The 14904-nt window shown below is 38.8% G+C and overlaps 1 protein-coding gene across 3 annotated transcripts in view; it reads left to right on the top strand.

The window, feature by feature from the left end:
- Window positions 1–14904, top strand: part of PLCB4 (phospholipase C beta 4) — a 161915-nt gene that overhangs the window by 17118 nt on the left and 129893 nt on the right. For all 3 annotated transcript variants that reach the window (XM_006921599.1, XM_006921597.1, XM_006921598.1), the window contains exons 2-4: window positions 9093–9173; window positions 10003–10062; window positions 11298–11441. In XM_006921599.1, coding sequence (XP_006921661.1) covers window positions 9093–9173; window positions 10003–10062; window positions 11298–11441 — 285 coding nt within the window. The remainder of the gene's footprint in view (window positions 1–9092; window positions 9174–10002; window positions 10063–11297; window positions 11442–14904) is intronic.

Here is a 14904-nt window from a genome sequence, read left to right as displayed (position 1 = left end):
TGCTTTTGGAGATGAAGAAGCGGAGCTCCAATCAGCCCATAAGTGTCCGGCCACATCTGGATCAGATCTGTCTGACCCTAAAACCAATATAAAGTGCCTAGTAGTTTCTGGTGTTCATAAAATGATTTTTGTACTTATTTACATGCATTTCTTCCACAGCCCAAAGGAAACCGTAATGCACAAATACATACCACTAGATAAAATGAATGGAACAAGGACTTAGGTTGAAAAGAGAAAAGGACCTTGGGAAGTACATCAAATTAGGGGCAAAATTAGCAGGCAGCACTCTATGGGCAGCAAGAATTTCCCATTAAGTTGAAAGGAGCCATAGATTTGCTACTTGTGATTTTGATGGTCAAAGCAATGCAGGGAAAATAAATAGTCTTAGGATTTGCATTGTGCATTAGATTGCATGGAAAGCCACAGATCAGGAAAACCAGTTTTTCTTGGCACTGGGAGCTGAGAAAAAATTCCGATACGACGTATGAAGTAGTAAAAAACACTGCTCCATGACAACCCAATAATAAATAAATACAGTTAAGGGAATCCTCAAGAAATGAGGCAATTAGAACAAGAACATTTCTGAAATCCTTCTAACCCTAGTGATGGTTATTGGCATTCAGTGACAAGGAGAACAGATGTGACTGCTGTGCAGTTCCTTGGCCCACTCCCTCACAGTGTCACTCTCTCACTTATGGGCCTCAGAGCAGATATGAAGTGTGTTTTGTTGTAGCCAACAATCCCAGCTTTGCCCCCCAGCTATAGGCTACTGGGCAAGACACTTAATTTCCTTGCCTCAGCTGCCTCTTCTGTAAAGTGGGAGTAATTACAGTACCTCTTTCACAAGAATGTTGGGAGGTTAATAAATTGATGTGTGCAAAGTGGTCAGAGCATTGCCTGGCACTTAATAAGTACTGTCCATATTTGCTAGTAACAAGCTGGCCCAGTGGTACAGAAGCACTACTCTGTGTTACTAGGTGCCACAGACTCTTTGAGTTGCTTATCAGGAGATTAGAACTAGAATCCCTGTTGGATTCTGATTGAGCATTAAATGTAGGAGGAAAAGTCTACATTAAATTTAAACAGCTTATGGTAGAGGCTATCCAGACCAGTTACAATGACAGATATGATGAGATTCGCCGTCACTGAGGAGGCAAAGTCCTGGACCCAAAATCAGTAGCATGCATTGCCAAACTGGAAAAGGCAAAGGCAAAAGAACTGGCCACCAAACTGGGCTGAGTACACTGTCACATTTTCTGTACATAAAAGTAATAAAAATTCTTTCAGCCAATGTCAAAAAAAAAAAAAAAAATTAAACAGCTTAATCCAATATGTACATCTGTCAAAAGAATCAAAGGCCAAGAAAAAGAATGCAAAAGTTACCAATGTTATTCCATTGTTTAACAGATTTCTTCAGAATGTAATAGCACATTACAAGGGTCCGTGATGGAGCAGCCATGGCCAAGTGCCCTCCTGCTCCCGTATGGAATGTGAGCTGAGAAGCCCAGTTTCAGTCATCTCATGGGGTCTGTAAATAGAAGGGAGATTAACAAGCGGAATGAACGTTCTGGATCCTTCCAAGGAGAAACCATATCCATCAGGGTGAAAACAACTTAAGGACCTGTGACCATCTGTTAGAGCAGTCCATAAATCATTCTGATGGCAGAATGTCATCACCAAGGGCTTCAGTTTTAACTTAAAAAAATAGTTGTGATTCTGAGAGGAAAGTTTGTGTGCAGAATCCAAAAGAATCTGCTAGATACAGAGATTAGCCAATTCCTCTGGAATAAAGAACTGAAACAAAAAGGCATCACTTGGGCTCTGAGCATCCAGGATCTGAGGGAAAGCACAGGCTCTCGGTTAACTCTATCCCAGACTCCACCTGCATCCCCAGCCTGAGGGCCACACCCAGGCTCATATGTTTTGGTGATAGTGTTTTATAATGTTATTGATATTTGGTTAAGACCCTTACGGGCCTTTCTCTAACTTACACCACTTGTCTCTTTCCAACAATGACAAGGTCATTTTCTCTTCCCGCTCATTCTTATCAAACTTGGAAACAAGAAGGGTGAGCCTAACGAGATGGAGCCTACCAAGGCAGTGTTCATTTATCGACAATCCAAAAATCCATTGGTGGTAGATGAAGGGGGGCCTGTTCGGTCAAGGTTGACAGAGCAGAACAGACATAGGCTTTGGAATCAGAGAAATTAGTTTGAATCTTAGGTCTGTTACTTATTGACTTTTGCTTTAAAGAATTTACTCTCCTGCAGACATTCTTTTTCTTATCTCTAAAACTCCATTGTCTGTTATAGTAATGACTAACCACATGTGGCTATTAAAATAAAAATGAGTGAAAATTAAAAATTCAGCCCATCCAATACCCTAGCCACATTCCAAGAGCTTCATCAGCCCCATGTGGCTCTCATGGCTACCGTGTTGGGTTTTGCCCATCTATTGGACAGTGGATCTAGTCTAAAATTTTGCAGAGTTGCCATGAGATTTAATTGAAATAGTATTTGTGAAATGCCTTGCACAGTAGCTGTCAGTTAAATGGTAGCTGTTTCATCACAACTGCTACCATTTACTTAGTCCTTACTTTGTCCCAGGTACTTCAGCTTTCTCAATTTTGATACCCCCGCGAGACTGATATATCAGTTTTCTCAATTTACATGTGGGAAAAACGAAGCTTGGCGAGGTTAAGTAGCACCACTGCAATATTCTCCAACAGATAGATGACTAGTGAGGAGGCCGGCATTTGAAGCCAGGAACTGTAAACTACAAGGTCTGGGTCCCAGTGCCCCTTTTAGGGTCCTTTTTCTCAGAAAACAGGAGTCTAGTGAACTGTGCAAGTCCTCACTCATTTCACTCCTCTCTATTCTAATCTACCCATCTAATCACAAGCACAAAAGAACCTATGAACAGCTAGCATTCAAATCAAGTGGAGTTAATGCATGTATTAGCTAGTCCAAACCCCTATGCCTAGCTGATAGGCTTGACTATTCCCTATTTGCCGATGTGGAAGAAAGATATAGTCATTCACAACGAATATCGGTAATGGTGGGAGAGAAAAGATCTGAAATAATCACAAATCAAAATTAAAATAAAATCAGTTACTTATTATCTAGAAATCTCACCCAAATACTTTCTTCCTCTTCAATCAATATATTCTGCTTGCTGAGTTCTCTACCATTTTTATACGAAGAAGTAGCGTTAAATTTTATTTAACCAAATAACTTTTAAAATTGAAATAACGGTAAAATATTTTTAGTCTGTCATTTTGAAAGTAACTTGACTCTTTGAAAGATACATTACGATATTGAATAATGTTGACATAGCATGTGTTATGGGAAGAAAATACAGTAAAAATAATGTCGAGACACACAGTTTTTAATACTCTCTATTCTTGATGAAGTGAGCAAAGTGTCTCTGGAAGCCCAGTTTGTCCCAAGCCCCTCGGAACAGGGTTCCTCAAGGCACAAATAGCTTTTAGCTATAGTAATTCCAGGAACTTTTTGGTTCTAAGTCATCTAAGAATTGAAATTCTGAGCCCCCAGGAAGAAGTTCTGTTATAGTTTGTTTCTTTACCAGAAAATCCCATCACCATTTGTTAACTGGAAAAGAAACATATTTACAAAGGATAAAGAGCTCTCTTTTATGCTCTCTCCTGCCATGCCAAGTCAGGAAGAAAATTTTCCAGACAAAGTGTGTGAGGATATTATTGCTTCAGTCTGGTCATGGGACCACAGCCCAAGTTCTAGTCAGTAGGTATCTGTGTGATATTTAAAACTGCTATTAGGTAAAAAAAAAAATAGAGATTGTGTGCCTTTACTCACCAGAGAGTCAAGTCTTTCTGTTTGTTGATGGGGGTTGGAGAGAAACCTAAACAGGTTGTATTTGAGTTCCTTTCAGCTGATTGCCACATACCCCTCAGATTTGCTCTCTGATTGTCATGGGTAGTTTAAATAAATTTGGTGTGAGAATCTTCCAGTCACAGTTGACAAACTTATTGCAGGCTTTGCTGGAAACCTCATATGTAGAATTGGTCAGAGTTTCTAATAGGTCCCACTGGAGAATTCCTATTCTGGCAGTTACCTCCTAACAGTTGATATGTTTTTATCTATGAACTGTATAGGCACGTGGTAAACGATATTTTTTTTCCTTTTTGCTTTCGATGCTAGAAAGCCTGGAGCCAAACTGACATCAGTTGTTCACTGTGTAGGGCCTTCTGACAAGCATTTCTGAAAGCTGTCTTTTACTCTGTTCTTAATTTGCTATTTTGCCTTGTCTTGCTTCTCCTTGCCAAGAGTTCTTACCTATTTCAAAAATGATTTCTTTGTAGTGGTATTCAAACTATACTCCTGGTCCAAGAGGGATTCCCAGGAGGTGCCTCAAAGTCACACTCAACCTCTAAGATGAGCTTTATGAATTAGAAACAGGTGCCCCTTCCTCCGGGCAGACAGCCTCAACATGTTGCTCTTGTATTTGTACATCTGTTTTTGGCAGCCCTCCTGGGACTGACCCTGATGGGTTCTGGGCCTGGTGCAACCCCCTCAGCTTGAGTAACTTCTTGTTTATGTTTTATATATAAGCCTGCTGTAAAATATTTCATTTGAAAAAAAATATATTGTTCACGTCACCTATTAGTGCATGAATTTAGTTTTAGTGTGCCTCTGATGTGCTGGGTGCTTAGAGTACAGATGTAAATAAGAAAATTCCAAGGACTGTGTCCTCAAGGAGGTTATACTCTGGTGTGGGAGTCAGGCAATAAATCAATAAAGCAATGAAATAATTGCAGACTATATTCAATGCAAGCAAGGACATAATCAGGATACTGTAATAAAGAATAAAATGAGAGACCTAATAGAGAGGTCAGGGACAGCCCCCTTAAAGAAGGAATAATTAAGGTGAGGTCTGTAGGATGGAGAAGATCCATCTAATGTTAATGGCAGCAGGAAGGTACTTCTGGACAGGAGGAATTACAAGTGCAAAGGCCTTGAGGATAGAAAGATCTTGAGAAGTTCAAGGAGAAGTGTTCTGATGGTTGTAATGAACAAAGAACAGAAAACAGCCCAAGTTAAAGTCTCTATGACTCAGATTATATAGGACTTTTAGGCCATGGCAAGGAATTGGGATTTTATCCTAAATATGATGGGAATTCATTGAATGGTTTTAATGAACTGATTAAAAGTTTAAAGAATCAATCTGGCTGCTATAGAAAGAAAGAGAAGAAGTGAGAAGCTCAGTCCATGAGAGAGATGATGATGGTTTACACCAAGGTGGTGGTGGTGAAGATGGACTAAAATGCATATATTTGAAAAATGCTGTGAATGTAGACTTGTTAATGGGAGTGTAATAGAAGGATGAAGCGAAGTCAAGGATGACTTAGTTTCAATAAATGGGTAGATACTAGTGATATTTATTGAGCTAAGAAAGTCTTGTGATAGAGAAGCTTAGAGAGAGAGGATAAGGAATAAAGAATTCAGTTACGGACATGTTTATTTTGAGACGCCCTAGTGGAGATGTTAAGTAAGAAGTTAGATATCTGAATTTGGAACTCGAAGAGGAGTGAGCTGCTATTATAAACTTGGGTGTCATCAACAAATAGCCGTCGGGTTAAATGAGATATAGGAACAGAGTAATGAGAAGTCCCAGGGAACATGTAGAAGTCAGATATAGAAGAAAAAGAGATTAAAGGAATGGAACACAACCAAGATGTCAAGATTGGAGAGTTTCAAGAAGAGTCAACTACTTAGAGAACAAATCAAATTAAAAAAAAAAAAATGTGCACACTGCATTTGGCTGCGTGAAAGTCACGGTGAACTTGGCCAGAGAAGTTTTAGAGGGTGATAGGAATGGGAACGCAGATCAAATTAGTCAAAGATGGTATGAAAGAGAGGTAGTGGAGACAGTAAATATAGACAGACTTCTCAAGATATTATGCCCTAACAGTGATTAGAGACCTGAGATAATGAAGGAGGAAGTGGGAACAACTAGCTTGTATTTGTGCTCTGGTGGGAATGATCTAATAAACAAACAAACAAACAAACAAAAAAAGAAGCGTATCTGATGGTGATAAACAAAGGACTGAAGTCCTCCTGCAGGCAAAGGAGGATCCAGTCCTGAAGACGGTTGAATCTGGAGCAGAGGAGGGAGCATTAACATTGATGGGAGAAAGCAAGCTCCATTAGGAGGGAAGAAGAGAGGGTCTCATCTGATGGGTTTCTTTTACTCTGTAAAGCACAGTAATTGGCTGGGACTAAAGGATTTTGAGAAGACACAATGAAATTGCCCTTTCAGAGAATGGAGAACCTTTTAAGAAAGAATTAAAAGTTGGAAAGTCATTGTTGACTGTCCATTTGGAGCTTGTAATCTTAATTTAAGCTAAAGCAAGACAATCCAGTTTTGTGATTTTCTTCATCAAGTTCAGTGGTAATATATAGGTAGGATGAACTTATTTTTTTGACCAAGGAAACAGAAAATAAGACATGGAGGTTGAGGGTATCTGTGAGGAAGTGATTATAATATTGGACCATGAAAATAAACTAGACAAAGATGGATGTAAAAAGAGAGATCTGATGGGTGAGTGAGAGATTGGCAGGGTTAATGAATAAGAAGTCAAAAAGAAGTCAGATATAGGAGAACGAGGACTGTAGAACTATAGGCTAGAAGGATCAGTTGCAAGGGTCCAAGAATGACATGTTAGGAATCGAAATTTTAAGGTGGTGATGATAAGCTCTGAGTAACTGAGAGAGGAACGAAGAAAAAAATCGTTATTGCAGTTAAGGAGGCCAAGGAACCGAAAGTTCCACCTCAGAATAGTTGGAAAACCATTCTTATTTATCATGTATATTTCATGAACCATCTCAAATCCTTATTTGGAATTAGGTAGGGTGCACATAAATAAATAATAATGATGACAGCTGATTCATGTGGGTCTGCTCTTTTAAATACCATGTTAGGACATACTTTTGAGTATAGTGCACCAGAATTCTTCGTTACTATTAGGATATTGCTTGGGAAGCATTCTAAAATGTATTTATTCTCATAGTCTAGTTGATAGTCCTCATTTCTCAGTCAGTTACAATATAAGACTCCCTATGGCTTTTTGGGTCAAAATTGATACCTTTTGCGAGGTGTACAACACCTTTTTGATCTAGCCATGTTTATATGCCCAGTGTCATCTCCCGCCACTTCCTTGAGATGTTCTAACCACACCAACTCCTCAGAAGTATCCAGTGTCAGGACAAGCATAATACATATCTTTACAAATGCTGCTCCTTCTGTCTGGCATCCTGCTTCACTTGGATAACTTCTACTCAGAATCTAAACCCATCTAAAGGCTCATATTCCAAGTCAAGCCTTTTCTAAGAAATTGAACCATCCGGAAGTACCATTTTGTGGGCCAAAAAGTATCACATATTAGCAATTTCATATTGTTAGTAATTTACTACCACGAATAGAAAATTGAACTGTGCATTATTGACAGTAGCTACCCCTTGCTGAATCACAGCTGTGTGCTAAATATTTTTCATATACCATTTCATTGAATTCCCACAACAGGCCTGAAAGGCAGGTGTAAATACTTCCATTTATTAGACAAGGATTCTGAGATTTAGGATCTTTCTGAGAAGGTAAATCATAAATAAGTGGCAGAACTGGGTTTTGATTCCAAAGACCAAGGGCATACCAAACCCCTTCCTTTATCTTATTCATTGCTATGACTGCAATGCTTAACACACGCCTGGTAGAGTTGAAATATGTATGATTATTCCTCATCTGTCAGAAAAGTATCCAAACAAATGGGAAGGCTGGCTTTGCTCATTGCTTCCGGGACTCTAAATTCTGTCACTTTATGGTGGCCCAGTATTTTGACATTGGATTTACCTTGATGAATGTCGCTGCTTCCTTAGATTTTAGAAAGGTACATTTTAATAGGTGAAGTGAAGAGTCTGAACTGCCTGTAAAATCTTAATCTTATAAGTACTCTTCATTTGTTTTAAGTCACTGCTTTGATCCATGCTTGCCAGACAAGTTCCTTATTGGTGGTGTTTTAATTACCTAGGACTACAAGTTATTTAGATCATGAGAGGAACGTGTGGATTTGTTGACACATGGGTGCCAAGACTTGGTGTAACGCAGACAGAAAGCAGAGAGCATCTGGGTTCATTTCCTGAATACCCTTTTTCTCTTTCTGGCATAGAATTTTCCTGGTGTTCTTAAGCACAATAGTGCTTTTTTCTAAAAACCAGGAATTCTTCGGCACGTACAACATAGCTGCTCTGGGACCCTTGCATTTGGCTAACATTCCTTCTTGGTTCAAGTTTTGATTCTGCTGTATTCACCAGAGTTTCCGATGCCAAAGTCCACAGCAGTGGTTCTCAAACTTTAGCATGCATCAGAATCACCTGGAGGACTTGTTGGAACACAGATTTCTGTCCCCTACCCCCAAAACTCAGTCCATCTGGACTGGAGCCCTAGATTCTGCAATTCAGTAAAGCTCCCAGGTGATGCTAATGCTGCTGGTACAAGGACTGTGCTTCGAGTAGCTCAAAGTGTTGCTTAAGTCCTGTAGACACCAAATGAGGTCAGATATAAAAGCAAAAATCTCAGCAGTATTCTGAATAAATATCTAAACACTGAATTGTGTAGACAAAAAAAAAAATCAATGATTTCAAAAAAATTATCTCCCAATTATTGATATTATGTTGGATCTGGGCAGTGAGTCTTCTTGTGTGGAGAGAGACCAGTGGGCAGGAACCTGGGACTCCTTCTTCGTCCCGGGAGCTCTTTCTCCAGGGTCTTAGAGAAACTTTCTTCTCTGTAACCTTTAGGACATCAGTGTGTTTTGTTCCTAAAAGGTACTCTGGAGGAAGATGCCGCATAAAATCGATCAGTCTTTCAATACAAATATGAACGCAAAAAGTTTTCAAAAATGAAACATTCTATAATATAATAAGAAATGTGGTCATTAGATTCAGGACACAAAAAGGTGATTTCTCATTTTCTCTTGTTTAGAGGCTAAAAGGTATTTACATTTTTATGAGATTGAAAATGGCGTAAGTCATGCAGATGAATACATTTCTTTTTAACAGGAATCCTTTGTGTTTGAACCCAACTGCCTCTTCAAAGTGGATGAATTTGGCTTCTTTCTGACCTGGAAAAGTGAAGGCAAGGTATGGCACAGGAACAGCAGGTTGTTCTTTTCTGCTATCTGGGATAAGCCTTTTAATTTCTCAATGAGTAGACCGAGTACCCCTTGAGGGCATGGACTCTGTGCTTATTCGTTCATTCAAGATTTTTAGAAATGTGCTTCCAGTGGCAGGTATTGGGAATACAGTGGTGATCAAGGATGTTGTTTTAGCCTTCATAGATTTTGGTCTAGGAGAAAAGTCAGGCATAAAAAAAGGTACAAGTCATTGAGTAGTGTGAAAGAAAAGGTCAGGTTGTTACAAGAACTGAAAATAGGCAGGTCTGATTTAATCTTGGGAATTAGGAAGGTTTCCCGGAAGAGCTGTTCAAGCTGAAATCTCAAAGGTGCAGTAAGAGCATGTTCATCTGGTTATATCACAGGACTTAACTCAATGCATGGCACAATGTCCATATTTACTGAAGCTTTGAGCTAAATTTAAGTAGAATTGGAGTTATATATGTTAGCATTATTACCACTTGATATTTCATGTACACCTAATATATTTAATGACATGCATGCATTATTAACATTATATGTAAAAAAGTAACAGCATTTGTAAATAATTATTCAGAGTTGCATTCATATGTGTGTACATATATACATATATATACACACACGCACATATATTTTAAATGAAATGTTTCGAGTCTTGACTCTGATTGGTACAAATTATTATTGTTGTTTTTCACTCCCTCTTCTACCTTACCCTAGTCAGCATTGCCTTCACTATCACAAACATTTGCTAAGTACCTTGTCTTGCCATAGGTCTGGCAGAATTTGGCTCACGGCTGTATTATATTCTCTCTTTTCAGGAAGGACAAGTGCTAGAATGCTCCCTCATCAACAGTGTTCGGTTGGGAGCCACACCAAAGGTACCTGTGATTGGTGTTTTCTGTTCTTCTAAACAAAGCTTTACTTAGATTGGAAATGGTCTCCTGAATACTATTTAACTTGTTACTGCCTCCCAATCATCAGCTGGGAATTAGGACAGACATGGTTTAGAAATCTTCTCATCTATAACTGTTGGGTGATTTGCATTATGTTTAGTCATATTAGAAATGTTTTTAACCTTTGAAAGTAAAGACCATTGCATGATACCAGCATCAAAGAATCAGTTCCCTCAACTCAGACATTAATTGCAAGTACCCCCACCCTTTTTTCACAAACAGTGAATCACTTCTGGTTTGTGGTGGATGGAAATTTAAATGACTTAGGTAGTTCCATATTTGTGCACCTGCGCATGCAGATACTGGCTCACCTTGAAGGCTCGGTTTGCCTCTGAGAGAAAAAAAATGACAAAGTGCATAAATCAGCCTTCTTCATAGTGATTGATTTGTTTGAATAAGAAGTTGTTTGCAGAGTGGTGCTAGGAATTTAAAAGGTTTTTTTCTAGAATATTCTAGCACAACGTTTATTCCCTTTTCTGTAATAGCCCTGCAGATTTTTAGATATTCAAAACAAGATTACATTCCAAACTTTTTTAAAAAAGAGCTATCCTCTTTTGTGTTAGTTAAAATTTCTGTATAACTATGTTGGTATTTGCTCCTAAGTTCTTTTTGAGAACAAAGACCCTTTTTTATTTGCTAATTAGGATAGACTTATACGGTCTTCATTCCAGATGATGATGCCATGTCTTCTAGAGACAAACACACTCACTCTTTGTGTCCAGGATATTTGAAGGACTTAATCTCATTTTTGAGTAACCGTGGTTTTGGCTGTGGCAATGCCATGCTTATTGTTGTGGAACCTCAGTGACTGTCCTCTGGTGAGAGACCCCTTCAATCTTTATGGACAGAGCCTTTCCATCCCATTGCCATATTCCAGGTCCTTCATAAAGAAAGACCCTCACATCTGGGTTTCTAAATCAATAACATTATAACACCTTTCTCACCAAATGATTTCAAGCAATGTGTAGTGTTATAGATTTTACCTCGACAAGTTTTAGAATAACGCTAGCTATCTGGTCTTTTAGATAGAAAGAAAATAAAACACTTTCCTTACGTGTACGTGTATATTTGCCTTTTGTCAAATGTGATTTCTTTTTACCATGTTTTCTCCATGCCCTGTGACCTAACATATTTTTTCCTATTTATGTACCTTTATACAGGATCCCAAAATCCTGGCTGCTCTTGAAGCTGTTGGAAAATCCGAAAATGATCTGGAAGGGCGGATAGTTTGTGTCTGCAGTGGTGCAGATCTGGTGAACATCAGTTTCACTTACATGGTGGCTGAGAATCCAGAAGTAACTAAGGTAGCCTCAGTGAAACAGTCTCCCTCCCTATCCCATCATACCTGTATATGTGGTACACACAATTTTTTAGGCATAATCTAATTTTGATATATATTTTAATTGTACAGTAAGTTAAAAATTTTTAAAAAATATTTCCATTGCCTTGGTGGAATGTTGGTATAGAAAATTCATCAAAGCACAATACCCTTTTAGCATGTCACTCATGTACACCAACAATCCAAATACTTTCTGTGATGTGTTGCAGGAAAAACCAGCCCAGCACGTTTCCAACTTGAATGCGCACAGAAAACACCTGGGATTTTGTTAAAATGTGTATTCTCATTCAATAGATCTAAGGTGGGGACAAAATTCTCTCTTTCCAACAAGCTCCCAGTTGATGTGGATGCTGCTGGCCTGACAACCACAGTTTAAGTAGCGAGGGACTAATCGGCACTGCCTAGCAGAAATACAATGCAGGCAACAGATACAACTTAAATTTATCTGGCAGCTACATTTAAAAAGTAAAAAGGAACAGTGAAGTTCATTTCAATGAAATACCGCATTTAACCCATTATATTCAAACTGTTGTCATTTTAACATGAAATCGATATAAAATTTATTAGTGACATGTTTCACCTCCTTCTGTTCATGCCGTTTTCAAAATCTGATGTGTGTTTTCAATTCAGACTAGCTACATTTTAAGTGCTCATAACTACATATAGCTAATGTCTACCATGTTGGACAGTGCAGGTCTAAATGGTTGAGATACCCATGCTCCTAATAAGTTATTAAAGTATCGGGTACGATCCATCTTTTAATACCATACACAGTATACCGTTACCCTGGCAAGCGAGTCGCAAAGCTATTTTGGCCAAAAAAGAAGAAAGTCTCAAATTTAAATCATTTTTCTGCAAGTCATTTGTTTTCAGGGTAGTTTTACCTCTGAACAGAGCTCCCATGATCTTTCTATAATATGTGTGAAGAGGCCTGAGCCTTTGCTCTCCGTTCAGAGATCTGGGTTTGGGGGATATGGGAGGCATTTCATTTTCATTCTACTTGTTAGTATTACAAGTAGAAACTCAGTTCAGGGTTGAATGACAAAAGCCATCATTGGATATATCGAATTTTAGAGCTAGAAGGGAATGTCCATAAGATCAGTGGAGGAAACTGAGATTAGAATACTTAACCCTGGACCCAGAGCTAACTGGTGGCAGAATTGAGTTCTCTAGATGCCAAGATGACAAAGGCTGTTGTTCTACACTCACTTAAAGTGTGGTCCACATTCCAGCAGCAGAGGCTTCATGTTGGAGCTCCTTACACATTAAACTCACAGGCCCAGCCAGACCTATCGATCCAGAATCTTCATTTTTAACAAGGCAACTCATATGTGCAGTGAAGTCTGAGAAGCACCCGCCTTTGTGGCTTTGGAGCCTGGAATAGATGCTCCATGTTACCTGAGAGCCTTTGCTTCTTTCCTTTGTTGGTTTCCTTTGTGCTATTGTTCCTGGTCACCTAGCTTTGGGAAAATAGATTTTGCAGTACCTTCAAGATCTTTTATTATCTTGCTCAAATCAACACCTAGTTTGAATGGTTTCTTGAACCTGCTGATCCAAAGGAGCATTGTTCCTGCTTCTCAGAGTTCAAGCCTGCATATGTACTGTAGAAGTCTTTTTAGTTGCAACTTGCCATAGCGACATTCAGTCCTAGAAGTCCGTGCTGACCACCCATGAAGAAAAAGGCTTATAATCACATGCAGATATTAAGCCACCTGAAATTTTGAAAAACGACACTCCTGTACACTTGATTCTTGGTTTTTGTCAACTCGTCATATTACAAGAAACAAAGCGACGAGGTATGAGCTTAAGAATCTGGGCTTTGGGACCAGATTGCTTGGGCTCAAATCCTTGCTCTTCCACTGCTCCGCTGTGTGACTTAGACACACGACTTGCTTCTCTGTGCCTCATTTTCTTGGTCTATAAAATGGGAATTATACCGAAATATCTGCTCTTAGGATCACCGTGAGGATTATATGAGTTGTTACATGGAAAGTGCTTCATGTACAGCCTTTCTCATTGAAGACCTTAATGTGCGTTAACTTGTATGATCCCAGGGTCACAGAATTTTAGAGCTGGAAAAGGAAATTAGGAAGGGCTTTCCACCACCTCATTTTTCAGGTGAGATGAAGCCAAGGAGTTAAAAGAACTCATCTAAGAAAGACTACAAGCAGGCTTGGCCAGAGTCCAACCTGAAACTCAGGACTTCTGATTTCCCACGTACTGCTACCCACCCGACTCGTGCCCTGAGCAAGTACAGCCCCGGGAAGATGGCCCAGTTCAGTAAATCACATAACTGTTTTGCCTTCCATAGTTTGACTGCTGTCAGTCTTGGTCCATTTTGTTTAAGAACCAGGTTCTGAAATCTCTACTGATGAGTAGGTAATATATATGTGTATGTTTGAGGCAAGGGATATATACATAAAGATAAGTTTTTTTCTACTATCATTGTCACTGAAATTTACGATTAGCTAGCCAAACAAGTAAGGACTATAAAATAACGCCTTACTGGATTTTCGTTTCAAACTCAATATTTAAACTTCTTCCTCTTATCGAAGAAATGAAATGTTTCAGCTTCTGGGAACTGTTACTTAGAATTTTATATTTCATTAATAGTGTAATATGTAAATATAAATCTCACTGTCCAAATTAGATACTCCATATTATTAGAGCCTGTCCTGTTGGTTGATCAACACATGGAGAAGATGTTGAAAAAATTTTTTTATTAAGTATACACGTATGTGAATAATCTTGCCTGCTTCCTGAATGTAAAACTTAAAGTACTGTATTAATCTAGATCAAAATACTTACCACTGCCAGCATTGACAACATTTTCTCCACCACTGCCATTTTGTTCCTGTTCCTCTACATGTGTTATTATCTGTAACGAAACACACACACTGTCAGAATGAGAGGATTTATACAAATATACACAGATATGATTACTTCAAGTCAAAGTGTTGGCGAATTCATAAATTAAATCAGGTCAAGTGAGAAATGTAGAGATCTCTCAGTGTACCTGAAATGGTGTTGGTGACACAGCTTGTGGTACCACTGTAACGTGAGTACAGCCTAGGAGCCTAGAATCATGACACCATAGAATATGCTAACTGTCCTCCTAGCCAGCTGTATTCCTGGTCAGTTTATCAGAAAAGTCAATTAAAGCAAGTCATCATTTTTTAAAATAATACATACATACCTTAAACACTTTAATTTGAAGCGTGTAATTGTGATTCAATTCTTGGTCAGTCTTTTAATGTTAAGGCCAAAGTGTTCTCATTAAGTATGGGTCTGTTGATTGGGGTCGACATATTCTTTGTCTGTACCTCACCCATAAAACACACTCTCTCAGATACCCAGTTTGGTTTCATTAAAGTGGAACTGAGACTTCAAAGACACTCAGAGAGCAGTGGGAGTAGATAATCCTACAA

The sequence above is a fragment of the Pteropus alecto genome, unplaced genomic scaffold, assembly GCF_000325575.1.
Source record: "Pteropus alecto unplaced genomic scaffold, ASM32557v1 scaffold45, whole genome shotgun sequence".
Taxonomy (NCBI): Eukaryota; Metazoa; Chordata; class Mammalia; order Chiroptera; family Pteropodidae; genus Pteropus; species Pteropus alecto.
Note: the sequence above shows the minus strand (reverse complement) of the source record. Positions and strands in the feature narration are given on the sequence as shown.